We start from the raw sequence: 14,283 nt of genomic DNA, 5'->3' as shown, positions 1-14,283 counted from the left end.
GTGCAAAATTTGCCAACTGCCCCTGCTCGTTTCTTTTAAACTCTCTCTCCCTCTACACAATCTGGTGCCTCTTTGGGACTGTGATGCGCAAAATGTGGACTGTGGTGCATAGTGAGGAATTTACCAGCGTGTTACACTTTTTTTGTCTCTGTAATGTGTTGCAACTAGTGAGGCTGAATGTCTGGAAGCAGAATAAACTCTATGGTGAAATGAAACTGAAATAGTAAAAAGAATAACTCAGAAATGCACAGTACCAAACAAAGAATCATTTAATTTTAACTTAGGTAGATTAGAATGCATAGAAATACATGAATTACAGGAAGCAACGTTGCTTGAGCTTCAAAGATGCTACATTATTATGATGCAGTGGTATAAACAGCAAGTGGAGAACCAAAAATAGAAAAAAAGATGAAAGCATGTTGAAATATATTGCACTTGTCCCAGAAATGGTTGATGTGCATTTGAGTTCAAAGACTTACACTAAGTTGAAGGAAAAGAGAGTTGTTACTATATACTGTCCCAACTGATGGAAAGGAGATAAAGAGACAAATTTGTAAATTAAGGAAGGATCCAATCTGTAGAGTGATCTGAAAAACAGAACCAGTAGTGATAATGGGGGTGGCAGGGGTTTCAATTATCTTACGTAAACTGGGAAAGTTCTGAAATGTGCTGAAGAGGAATTGTTGCATCAATATGTTTTTAGTTAGTCTCTGAGGATTAAGGATGATTTACTTCCATTCCACTCTGTTTTGAGGTGGCCAATGACATCAGTGTGACATGCCCAAAGGGGTAGGCAGCTGGATAGTTCAGGAGCTGGTGCACTTTGTCTACGTTTATTCAGGGCTTCTGTGTAATCCCATATGTTCTTTCCCTTTTGAATTGTCAAGGGCAATAGTTTTAAGGAGTGTTTTGACTACATCCTTCAATAATTTTCTCTGTTCATCTGGACTTTTCTTGATGTGACAGAACTCAGTGCTCATTTTAGTAGGTTAGTATTGAGCACAATAATTACAATCACTTGGTTCCTTAGGTATGTAATTGGAATGTTTCAAATGATAATAATGTTTGGCTGGAAGCGGACAAAAACATACTCCATGTTGAATTAGATGCTTATTTACTGTATGTTTCTCTACTTGTTTGTTAGTTCTCTTCAATAGACAGTTCTAGAAGGAATAATTTAAGTTTAAAAAAAATCAGCCCTGTTCATCTGGGTTTAATTATTAAAAGAATAATGGGAGACTTTCAAAGTTGACACATTGAAATACAGATTTGACACTTTCTGAAGACCGTACAGAAGGAAACTGAAAATAGAAATGAGCAAATACTAATGAACAAACGGCAAATAAATACAAAAAACACCTTTTTTGTACATGTTTAAATTGTAGAAGGATCAAAGCGTAGAACGGATTAAAGATGATAAGTGTTGTAGCATCAGGAGACATGGTTAAAATTGATATTTTGAACCCTTCTGAATGGTTATAGTACATAGAGATAAAACCATTTTCTCCAAGTACTTCTCTACTTTTATGTAGATCTCTGCATGGTCTCACTACTAACCACAAGCATTCTGCCTTATTATCATTAATGAAATATCATGAGAATAAATGTCTGCCAATCAGATATAATTTATTTTTTTGAATGCACCATGCATTTTTTGAAAGCATGTGTAATTACACTACGTCATGAAAGATTTTTATACATATTAATCTTCTGACATTAGGACATTACAGAATTTGATTATGCAGACTGAGAGAAATAAATAAATGTTTATATCATAATTAATTGGTTTCCAAAACTATCAGAGATTATCTTATTGAAAGATCGCAATTAGCATTGACAACAACATTAATTTCAGTCGGAGAAAAAAAACGCTTTCCTTGGCTGCATTAGTCTAGGGAAGACAACCTCCTGCCCTGTCAAACTCATGAGACTGAGGCACGCTTGATCCCACCCCAAAACTCAGTTTGTGTGGATGCTGTCATTTGCTACCCTGGTTACAAATTAATGCCAAGAAATAACAGACAGTACACTGCATACAATTAAAAGAATCATATTTCTGAATCTTAACTGAAGGATTAGTAAAGAATAACAAAAAGAAAAGGGCCCATTCTAATTAAACAATCAAATGTGCACAAGTTGGAGCCCATCTTGAACTTCTCTGTCACTCGCGCGCTGGTCCCTTGGCACCACCTTCCGAACATCGCTCGCAATCCATCTCGAACAAACGGGTCTCCCACTGGATCGTATGTTACGACCAGTTCTCCCCAATGTCGTCTTGCTTTACCTCCTCTCGAACAAAACAAAACCCCAAGCCCAACCTTATTGTCCCTCACCAAGAAAACCTCCCGCTAATTGGATGGCACACACTCCACATCATCCCTTATCTTCAACAATAACCCGAACAGGCTGAAAGCAGAACAGCAGTTCTTACAGAGCTGCTAAATGAAATGCTTTCATCATAACAGTAAAGATGTGAACCAGGGCATTACACAGTCAAAAGAGAATTCACAAACAAGAACTCCAGAATGTAAACAACTATGAATTTCAGCTGCAATGTAAAAGGAGGGCAGCAAAAAAATGTGTGTTCTACAGAAATAATGACGAGACATTAAATTGGGAATAAAGTAACTAAAGCAAAACTATCTAAATTACCTGTGTTTTCAAAAAGTGGTTACTCAGAAGGATCAACAAACTGCTGGAGGAATGCAGTGGATTAAACAGAATCTTTTGGATGTGGGGGAGATGTTGACATTTCGGACTGAAAGCTTGCATCAGTACTCAAAAGGATGTTAGAGAAAATAGGGTTTCTGGTGCTGGATTATTAGACAGAGGATTCAGTAATAGTCTGAGGAGAAATAAAGCTATCAAGCTGTTGGGTTATTAGTGGCACTCAGATATTTAAAATTAATGTTAATTAATTAGATGTATCCAAAGTTTCCTGATGACACACTCTTAGAGGATAAAAAGAAACTTCAAAAATGGCACAAGAAGTCTGAAGAGGTATAAAAGGAAGTTAAACAGATGGGCAAGAAATTGCAGATAAAGCAAAGTTGGTTAAAGTCTGTGATTCATTTAGACAAAGAACAATTTTATTTTATGAAGTTAGTAAATGTTGATGGGCAGAAGAATCTTGGGGAGGCAATTCATGAATTATAAAGTAAACAAACAGTTACAATGAACAACTAGAAAATGAAAACGTTCTGAAGTTTTCTTTTTCCTCTAACATTAACTCTACTTCTCTTCCCACAGATGTTGTCTTATCTGCAGAGTGCTTCCAGTATTTTCTGTTTTTTTAATATAGATAAACAGTATGTTGGCACTTTTGCAAGGTCGTTAGACTACAAAAATAAAAAAATCTTTGAGATTATGCAAGACTTTATTTGCAGTACTGTGCACAGTCTTGGTTTTTATCTATATGGACGCACTTGCCTTGAAGTAAGTGGAGAGTAGACTGATTCCTGTGTTGGGAACAAAAAGTATGACTAGTTTATATTCACTGAGTTGGGAGGGAATCAGAGGTCATCTCATTGAGATGGGCAGATGCCAAGGAGCTGCTTCCTCTAGTTAGGGTGTCCAACGTTAGGACACATGGGTTATTTGAGGGAGGTCGGGGGCGGGGGGAGGAAGGAAGTGTGCAAGGAGAGATACGAATATTAATGGCTGAAGAGGAACTTTTATCTCTTATATGGTCATTGGTCAGACAGTTGAGATGAGCAAGGTCAGGATAATTTTATTTGGAAACTAAGGTAATTATGTGATATGGAGATCTGCCAGAGAGTGTAAAAGACCACAATATTAGCCAGAGATTAAATAAATGGAGGAACAGGCTTGTGGGGACACATGGCCCAATACTACTTATAGTTCTTATAAACATAAGTAGTCTGCAGGTGCTGGAAATCCAAAGCAACAGACACAAAATGCTGGAGGAACTCAGCAGGTCAGTACCATCTGTGGAAATGAATAAACAGCATTTTGGGCAGAGACGCTTCTTCAAGGCTGGAAAGGAAGGGGGAAGACAGCATAATAAAAAGGTGGGGGAGGGGGAAGGAGGATGGCTAGCAGGTGATAGGTGAAACCAGATAGGTAGGAAAGAGGAAGGAATGTGACAGGAGAGGATGGTGGATCACAAGTGAAAGGAGGAGGAGACCCAGGGAGAGGTGATAGGCAGGTGAGAAAAGGTAAAAAACCAGAGTGGGGAATAGCAGAAGAGGGGAAGGAGGAGGGCATTTTTTTTAACTGGGAAGAATCATCAATATTCATGCCATCAGGTTGGAGGCTACCTAGGTGTTGCTGCTCCTCACTGAGGGTGGCCTCACTGTGGCACAAGGTGAACTATTTCTTATGTTATTTTGCTCATTGCTCATCAGCATTTGAAAATTATTGATAAATACAGCTATTTTATACAGCATCTAGATTTGTTATTTAATCTAAATATATGACTAGTATGTGGACTGAACATCTTCCAGTATAAATAACCTAAAGATAAGTATCTCTGAAACAAAGTAATAATTAAGCTCTATGGGATAATCACTGAACTTTCGGTGTCCTTCTCCACTCTTTTAGAATTTCTTCTGCCTTGCTGAGTGTTGTGTTCTCCTGAAGATTTGAAAAACAGGGAAAATATAATCAGCAGCTTCTGTGCGACACATTTCCTTAAATTTCCTTCTGCTTAATCATATGGCATCTGGATTGAAATGCCATACAAACAGAGAGATTAAATGCTTTTGCAATATAATGATAAACATCCAACAATGTACAGGTACCCTTAAGTTAGCTGCAAGGCACCAAGATAGTATAGTAATGAGAAACACCAAACTGTGTTATCTCTAATATTCCAATGTAGAGCAAGCATGGAAACTGAATTCAAATAGAATCTTTTTTTAAAACCAAACTTGGCCTATAATTTGAAAAAAAATCAATTTAACAAGAATTTATGTCAATTTTTAAAAATCACAATGACAAAGTAAATTTTGAAAAGATGCAGTTTTATAAGAAAATTTGTTTTTACATTGCAGTCCACACAACTGCTAGACATGCCAAAATACTTTTGATAATGAAAAGATTTTGAATGTAGTCATTGTGGCAATAAAAAAAAGCATGGCAGCCAATTTCGATATACAAAAATTCCAATAACAGCACTGAAATAACTAATACCTGTCTTTAATGATGTATGTTGGAGGGGATGCTTTGGAAAAGTCTTTAAACTCTTCTACTTCTGTCTGAATGGTGCCATAATATACATCTGAGAGACAGCTTTTCTGTTTGATATCTTATCTAACAGGCAATACCTGTAATACTCTGAGCACTGCACTGAATTCCAGGCCCAAGTCTTTGTATACGACCCAGAACACATGACTTGCCAATTTAAAGGCATAAGTGTTACTGAATCTTATCTGAGCTGCTCCATAATCTTGATTAAAGCAACTGCAGTTGCTTAGTTTTCTCAGTAAAGATTGTTTACAATACACAGAGAGGGAAAAAAATTTATTAGAATTGTGTATTAGAATTTGTATAATTTTTTTGGGGAGGGAGGATGACAGTTTAAAGCACATTAGAAAAATACTGAAGTCTCAAGCAGATTTCAAATTTTTCACAAAACTAAAAATTATGGACTATCCATTATATCTTACTGCACACAAGGTTTACTTATTATAAATTCCACAAGTAATATGCAAACTAAGTTGTTTTCTGTTTACCACAGCATAAAGCACAGGCGTGTTAATGTCATCAGCAAATGCTTTGAGAGGCTGGTCAAGGACTACATCTGCAGCATGCTACCACCCACACTGGACCCCCTACAATTCGCCTACCAACACAACTGATTGACAGATGACACAATAGCCACAGCTCTACACACCATCCTTACACTTCTGGAGAAGAAGGCTCTTATGTGAGAATGCTGTTCTTGGACTACAGTTCAGCATTCAATACCATAATTCCCTCCAGGCTGAAAAAGAAGCTCAGAGACCTCAGCCTTCACCCTGCCTTGTGCAGCTGGATCCTGGACTTCCTGTCAGATCACCAGCAGGTGGTAAGAGAGGGCTCACTCACCTCTGCCCCTCTGACCCTTAACACAGGTGCCCCTCAGGGCTGTGTCGTAAGCCCCCTCCTTTACTCTCTGTATACCAATGACTGTGTCGCTACCCACAGCTCCAATCTGCTAATTAAATTTGCTGACAACTCTACATTGATCAGCCTTATCTCAAATAATAATGAGGCAGCCTACAGAGTAGAAGTCATCACCCTGACATAGTGGTGTCAAGAAAACAACCTCTCCCTCAATGCTGCAAAAACATTGAGGTTGTGAACTACAGGAGGAATGGAGATAAGCTAACCCCTATTGACATCAGTGAATCTGGGGTTGAGAGGGTGAACAGCTTTAAGTTCCTCAGCATACAGATCACCGAGCATCTCATGTGGTCTGTACATACCGGCTGTATGGTGAAAAAGGCACAACAGCGCCTCTTTCACTTCAGACAGTTGAAGAAGTTTGGTATGGGTCCGTAAATCCTAAGAACTTTCTACAGGGACACAACTGAGAGCATCCTGACTGGCTACATCACTGCCTGGTATGGAAACTGTATTTCCCTCAATCAGAGGACTCTGCAGGGAGTGGTGCGGACAACCAGCGAATCTGTAGATGTGAACTTCCCACTATTCAGGACATTTACAAAGACAGGAGTGAAAAAAGGGCCTGAAGGATCATTGGGGACCCGAGTCACCCCCAACCACAAACTGTTCCAGCTGCTACCATCTGAGAAACAATACCACAGCATTAAAGCCAGGACCAACATGCTCCGGGACAGCTTCTTCCACCAGGCCATCAGACTAATTAATTCATGCTGATACAATTGTATTTCTATGCTATATTGTCAATCCTGTTGTACATACTATTTATTGCAAATTACTATAATTTGCACATTGCACATTCAGATGGAGATGTAACGTAAAGATTTTTACTCATGTATGTGAAGGATGTAAGTAATAAAGTCAATTCAATTCAATTTAATTCAACTCATAATTCCTACTATAGCTTACCTTAACAAAACAAAATCGTATGAAATTCTTATTGTTATTTTTGCTTTCAGAAGAGTAGAAGGCAGACACTGGAATCGTGGCCAAACCCTATGAAAAGGCAACAACAGAAAAATGCTTTCACAAAGCTATTAATATAGTTAGATTCCACAGATCGAGCACTAATTTTCTCAATGGTCCAGCTATCCCTGATGTTAGAAGCTATAACAGAAGTCTTTTCTTTTAATAGGGAGAGACTGGGCAATGTTGATATTAAAACTATAAGACATAAGAGCAGAATTAGGCCATTTGGCCCATCGAGTCTGCACTGCCACTCAATCATGGCTGATCCTTTCTTCCCCTCCTTAACTCCGTTTCCCGGGCTTCTCCCCGTGTCTTAACCTATCAATTTCTGCCTTAAATACACCCAGCGACCTGGCCTCCAGAGCTGCCTGTGGTAACAAAGTCCACAAATTTACCACCCTCTAGCTAAAGAAATTTCTCCACACCTGTTTTAAATGGACACCCCTCTACCCTGAGGCTGTACCCTCTTGTCGTAGACTCCCCCACCCTGGGAAACATCCTTTCCACATCTACTCTGTTTAGGCTTTTTAACATTAGAAAGGTTTCAATGAGATCCCCCTCATCCTTCTAAATTCCAGCGAGTACAGACCCAGAGCCAAACATTCTTTGTCTAATAACCCTTTCGTTCCTGGAATCATTCTTGTGAATCGCCTCTGGACCCCCTCCAATGCCAGTACATCTTTTCTAAGATGAGGAGCCCAAAACTGTACACAATACTCAAGATGCAGCCTCACCAGTGCCTTATAAAACTTCAGCATCACATTCCTGCTGTTGTATTCAAGACCTTTTGAAATGAATATTAACACTGCATTTGCCTTCCTCATCACTGACTCAACCTGCAAGCTAACCTTTAGGGTGGTTCTGCACAAAGTCCCTTAGCATCTCAGATTTTTGGATTTTCTCCCTGTTTAGAAAATAGTCTGCACATTTATTTCTACTACCAAAGTGCATGACCGTGCATTTCCCAACATTTTATTTCATTTGTCACTTTCTTGTCCATTCTCCTAATCTGTCTGTCCTTCTGCAGCCTACCGGTTCCTTAACACAACCTGCCCCTCCATCAATCTTCATATCATCTGCAAACTTGGCAATAAAGCCATCTATTTCATCATTAAATCACAGATGTACAGCATAGAAAGAAGTGATCCCAACACCGTCCCCTGTGGAACACCACTAGCCATTGGCAGCCAACCAGACAAAGGATCCTTTTATTCCTACTCGCTGCCTCCTACCAATCAACGAATGCTCTAACCATGTTAGTAACTTTCCTGTAATACCAAGGGCTGTTAACTTGCTAAGCAGCCTCATGTGTGGCATCTTGTCAAAGGCCTTCTGAAAATCCAACTATACAACATCCACTGTATCCCCTTATCTATCCTATGTGTAATCTCCTCAAAGAATTCCAATAGGTTCGTCAGGCAAGATTTTCCCTTAAGTAAACCATGCTGACTTTGTCCTGTGTCACCAAGTACTCCATAATCTCACCCGCAACAATTGACTCCAACATCTTCCCAGCCACTGAGGTCAGGCAAACTAGTCTATAATTTCCTTTCTGCTGCCTTCCTCCTTTCTTAAACAGTGGGGTGACATTTGCAGTTTTCCAGTCCTCTGGCACCATGCCAATGTCCACTGATTTTTGAAAGACCATTGCTAATGCCTCCACAATCTCTACTGATACCTCTTTCAGAACCCTAGGGTGCAGTTCATCTGGTCCGGGTGACTTATGTACCTTTAGCTCTTTTAGCTTTTTGTGCACCTTAACCCTTGTAATAGTAGCTGTACTCACTTCTCTTCCTTCACACACTACAACATCTGGGACACTGCTAGTGCCTTCCACAGTGAAGCCTGATGCACAATACTCATTTAGTCCATCTGTCATCTCCTTGTCCCCATTACTATTTCTCCGGCCTCATTTTCTAGCAATTATAATTCCACTCTCATTTCTCTTTTATTTTTTACATACTTGAAAAAGATTTTACTATCCACTTTGATATTGTTTGCTGGCTTGCTTTCATATTTCATCTTTTCCCTTCTAAAGATTCTTTTAGTTGCTCTCTGTAAGTTTTTAAAAGGTTCCCAATCCTCTATCTTCCCACTAATTTTTGCCTTGTTGTATGCCCTCTCTTTTGCTTTTGTATACCTTTGACTTCTCTTGTCAGCCACGTTTGTACTATTTTGCCATTTAAGTATTTCTTTGTTTTTGGAATACATCTGTCCTGCACCTTCCTCATTTTTCCCAGAAACTCATGCCATTGCTGCTCTGCTGTCATCCCTGCGAGCAGCTCCTTCCAGTTTACTTTAGCCAACTTCTCTCTCATACCATTGTAATTTCCTTACTCCACTGAAAGGTAAATAAAGTATTTTGAAAGTGATCTGGATTTGTTGTTCACATTACTGAAATCCATAACAGGATGTTATCAGTCATTAAGGAGGACAATTAACTGTTCTTCTGATGGGAGTTGGGTACAAGAGTGAAGATGTCTTCCTGAAATTATATGTGGTTTTGATAAGACCACATCTGAAGTAAGGTATACAGTTTTAGTCAGACAGCATAGATTTTCTAGATTGGTTCCAGGGATGGTTGGTTTGCCATACAAGGAGAGTGTTCCAGAGTTAGAAAAAAATGAGACATTATTTTATTTAAAATTATAAAACATGTACAACAGTTGGCAGGCATAATACAAGAAGGATATTTTCACTGGCTGAGGAATCTAAAACCAGGATCACTGTCCCAAATGAAGTGTAGGTCATTTAAGACAAATAGTCATAGTCATACTTTATTGATCCTGAGGGAAATTGCTTTATTGATCCCAAGGGAAATTGAGAATACTTTCGTCACTAAGATGGTGAAGCCTTGGAATTCTTCATCTTTGAGAGTTGTGGAGGGTGTATCATTGATTGCTTTCAAAACAGTGTTTGATAGATTTCTAGTATCAAAGGATACATCAGGAAAGTAGTGTTGTGGCTATAGGAGAATGGAGAACCAGGTTCAAAATGGCTACACCTATTTCTTGTTCCAATTTTGGGAAAATATGGGCATTAAGAACTATGTAACAGATGTATCCTAAACAATAGCCTTTACCTTTCTCAGCATAAGGGTTCCTTGGCTCAGTAATAAGACTGCAGAACCTAATGAAAAAAATATCTACAGTAGTCTGAACATTAAAAACTAGGTTTAGGCTTTATGACCTCTTGCATCTATTCACAATGATCAAAGCTGATCTGATCTTCAGCTTGATACCATTTTACATGTGCTGATACCATAGATTACAGCTGCAGGAAGGATTTAGGCAAAATCATGATTTACTCTGGTTTACACCACATAATGTAACTGGGCATGGTGGGGGGTGGGGAATGACATGACACCTAAATGAATCAGAAGAATTAGCAATGTATAATTTGGAAATTTCAAGATTTTGCACATTAAAAATGGCATTTATAATGGCCCAATATTAAAATTTCCATATTTACATTCAAGAACAATTACAAATTTTAGTCAACTACACCTGATTTTACAAATCCCTACCTTATTGATCATGAGCCACTTCACAAACCTATAATCATATGGTTCCTTCGTTTCAGTGGATTCTGGCAGGTCAACATCTGAAAGGAAAATAAAGAACACAAGGAAGTTGAAAACTTCAGAAGACAATCCAGTCCCATTTCATCTTATTCTACTAATGCACATTACGAAACTCAGAAACGTTCTTAGCCTGGAAAAAGTGAAGACAGATCTCACAAAATTCAGATCAGAATGCCTTTTATGTTCAACTTACCAAGTTTATAACTATACCTAAGATGGAGCTAATCATGATTCTCTTGGTCAAAATATAATGATAAAGGGAAAACTACACTTTAAAATAATATAGTGGCTCATTTAGAACCAATATTTAATAATAAAACCAAATGGAAGTGTTATTTGTATATATAGTGTGACGAAAGAGGGTTACAAAAAGTACACATAGACTAAGATGTTAACTGTCCTGTGCTGGCACCAGTGGGATCAACAGTTGATCTGCCACCTGTCTTCAGGAGAAAGAGAGATAAGGAAGACAATGGAGCAGCATTTGGAAATGTTAATGAAGAGACGAGAGAGTTTAACGGAAGGAGACACCGGTCTGAGAACTGTCAAGATGGGCTCCTTTTTGAACCCTGAACTGTTTGAAGTGTGATGGACAGGCGATACCCCAGCAGGGGGATAAAAAGGGACAGGTTCACTAAGGCAGGACACACATGACACCACGAGGTAACGAGACCCTGGAAGCAGTGCGCCTCCCACAAGTCGGTGGGAGTTTTTGGAGGGCTGGTCGCGGGACCAAGCCAGAGACGCACAGGGTGGAAAGGTACGATCGGCGGGAACCTGGTGTGTGTCCGCCCTTGCCTGGGTGCCGGGTTCACCGCTGAGGAACGATCGTATCTGAAACAGAGGGGTCACAGTCGGTGACCTCGAAGACATTACAAAGGGCTCGCCCGAAAGCTGACTGCGAGGAATATCGAAGGTCTGTGTGGAAGCCGTTTTGAATATTCATTCGTTTTCGCCCTCTCTCTCCTTCCCCCCAACTGTCCACCGGCACGGCAGTGATTACTGTGAACTGAACTGAACTTTGCGTCACTTTGAAACTGGTCATTTACCCCTAGACGACGATAGAGCTTGACTGATCCTATTATCCTAGTTCTGTGTACATGTGTGTTTATCATTGCTGAACTGTTGTATTTATTATCCTTTTGATTAGAGTACTGTGTTGCTTATTTCTTTAATAAAACTTCCTTAGTTCCAGTAATCCAGATTCCAACTGAGTGGTCCATTTCTGCTGGTTTGGCAACCCAGTTACGGGGTACGTAACAATAGGAATACATTTAATGTATTCCCGAAGGGTTTCAGCCCGAATGTCGACTGTACTTTTTCTCATAGATGCTGTTTGGCCTGCTGAGTTCCTCCAGCATTTTGCGTGTGTTGCTCAGATTTCCAGCATTTTCAGATTTTCTCTTGATTGACATTTAACATGTGTTTATTGGACATCTGCCCAGCTATTACAGTACCATTAAAAAAAACAAATTAGATTAGTCAATGTGAATTCTTTATGTACAAATATTTACTCACCGATCTCTGAAATGTCTGCAACCAAGTAGTAACCACCCTCAGATATAACTGGTTTCAATCCCACAGAGGCAAGACAGGCAGCAAGACGATCACGCTTAACTTGCAGCTCCTTGCGCAAGCAGATGAAATAACTTTCTGGTGTACCCAGATGTTCAAATTCCCTCTCAAACCCCTCTGCCACTGCTTGCTGTGGGGAAAAAACATTCTTAAGAAGTACACTCTATTTCGATGCTGTTTAACTTAACAGTTCAATAACTATATATATATAGTGTGATACTACATTCATTGCTTCAAAATACTAATCAATATGGGGAATGTATAGAGGAAGTTAACTTGTCTTCTTGAGAATTAGCTTGTGCTAAATTTATAATGCTGATTCTTCAACCCAGGAAATCTGCCACATTTGAGAAATATTGTTAACGGTATTGATTCTTCATCCCAGGAAATCTGCCACTTTTTAAGAAATGTTGTAAATGGACCTGCTAATGTGTCTCACTGATGAAAAAAGCAGACTAGATATCACTAGAGAGCACGGAGGAACATCTGGAGTAACTTCTGAAATGCCCGGTTCGCTGCTGTTGCTACTGTGCGATCGAGAGTCTCCAGAGGGAAGGCCCCAAAATCCTCGGCTTTGCCTGCTGCTGGCGACCGGAGCTGAGGTCGAAGTGTTCAACAGAGATGGTGCTCGGTGCTCGGTGTCAGAGCTCGAAGTGTTCGGCGACTCAGAGTCGGACTGTGGTCGGGTATGGCAGGGAGAGTTTTCTTCCTTCTCCCGTCTGCGTGAGATGTGGGACTTTCGAGAGACTTTGAACTTTTTACCGTGCTCACGGCCTCTTCATCAAGTTACAGTATTGCTTGCACTGTTGTAACTATATGTTAAAATTATGTGGGTTTTGTCAGTTTTTCAGTTTTGGTCTGTTCTGTGTTTCTGTGATATCACACCAGAGGAATATTGTATCATTTCTTAATGCATGCATTACTAAATGACAATAAAAGGGGACTGCGTGTCCTCATAATCTAATCTAACTGTTTAAACACCAGCTACTCATAATTATAGGCATTTAATCATTAGGGCTCTCCAACCTGTATTTAATTACAAAAAAGAAGTTTATGAGCGAGCATCTTTAGTACTGAAAAATATCCGAAACACAAGGTTTGTTGTGAGTAGATGGGGGAAGAGGGTAAAAGATGGGTGGTGGTATAGGCAATAAAAAGTACAAGGTAGACAGTTACAAATGTCAAGTTTGAGCAATTTGTGACTAATAGATTCTTTATAATATGGGTTTACAGAAGTAAGTAGTTTTTGAAGGAGAGAAGCAATATATTTTAGAAGGGGCTCAAATAATTGATGGTGATGAAAAAAGTGCAGGAAATCAGAGTCAGAGTGCTGGCCAAGATTAGAGGTAGAGTAACTTACTTTAACTTTATGGCTTTCAGATTTCCTCCCAAATCCAGAAGATAAAGAGCATAAGACACAGGAGTAGAATTAGGTAATTTAGAATGTCAAGTCCACTCCGCCATTATATCATGGCTGATTTATTATCCCTCTCAACCCCATTCTCCTACCTTCTCCCTGTAACCTTTAATGCCCTTACAAATCAAGAACCTATCAACCTCCACTTTAAATATACCAATGACTTGGTTTCCATAACTGTCTGTGACTATAAAATCCAGAGATTTATGACCCTCTGACTAAAGAAACTCCTCATCTCTGTTCTAAAGGGATGTCCTTTCATTCCAAGGTTGTGCCCTCTGGTCCTAGACTCCTCCACTATAGGAAGTATAATCTCCACATAGACTCTGTCTAGGCCTTTCAATATTTAATTGGGTTCAATGAGCTTGCCCTCATTCTTCTGAACTCCAGCAAATACAGTCCTACAGCCATCAAATGTTCCTCACATATCAACACTTTCATTCCTGGGATTATTTTCATGAACTTCCTCTAGACCCTCTGCAATACCAGCACATCCCATCTTAAATAAGGGGCCCGAAAACAGCTCTCAATGCTCCATGCAGTCTGAGCAAAGCTTTATAAAGCCTCATTTATATCCTTTTATATTGTAGTGTGAAAGTTAATTGGTTAC

General features: G+C 39.4%; 1 protein-coding gene across 7 annotated transcripts in view; it reads right to left on the bottom strand.

Annotated features, from left to right (window-relative positions):
* Window positions 1-269: 269 nt before the first annotated feature.
* LOC140186189 (kynurenine--oxoglutarate transaminase 1-like) overlaps window positions 270-14,283 on the bottom strand; it is a 158,571-nt gene continuing 144,557 nt past the window's right edge. For all 7 annotated transcript variants that reach the window (XM_072240140.1, XM_072240139.1, XM_072240145.1 and 4 more), the window contains 4 exons: window positions 12,200-12,386; window positions 10,625-10,701; window positions 7,039-7,125; window positions 270-4,596 (listed from right to left, as the gene is read on the bottom strand). In XM_072240140.1, the coding sequence (XP_072096241.1) occupies window positions 4,528-4,596; window positions 7,039-7,125; window positions 10,625-10,701; window positions 12,200-12,386 (420 nt within the window). In that variant the 3' untranslated portion in view covers window positions 270-4,527. The remainder of the gene's footprint in view (window positions 4,597-7,038; window positions 7,126-10,624; window positions 10,702-12,199; window positions 12,387-14,283) is intronic.

The sequence above is a fragment of the Mobula birostris genome, chromosome 22 (genome assembly GCF_030028105.1).
Source record: "Mobula birostris isolate sMobBir1 chromosome 22, sMobBir1.hap1, whole genome shotgun sequence".
Lineage (NCBI taxonomy): Eukaryota > Metazoa > Chordata > Chondrichthyes > Myliobatiformes > Myliobatidae > Mobula > Mobula birostris.
The sequence above is the reverse complement of the archived record's forward strand: the minus strand, read 5'-3'. Positions and strand labels throughout refer to the sequence as shown.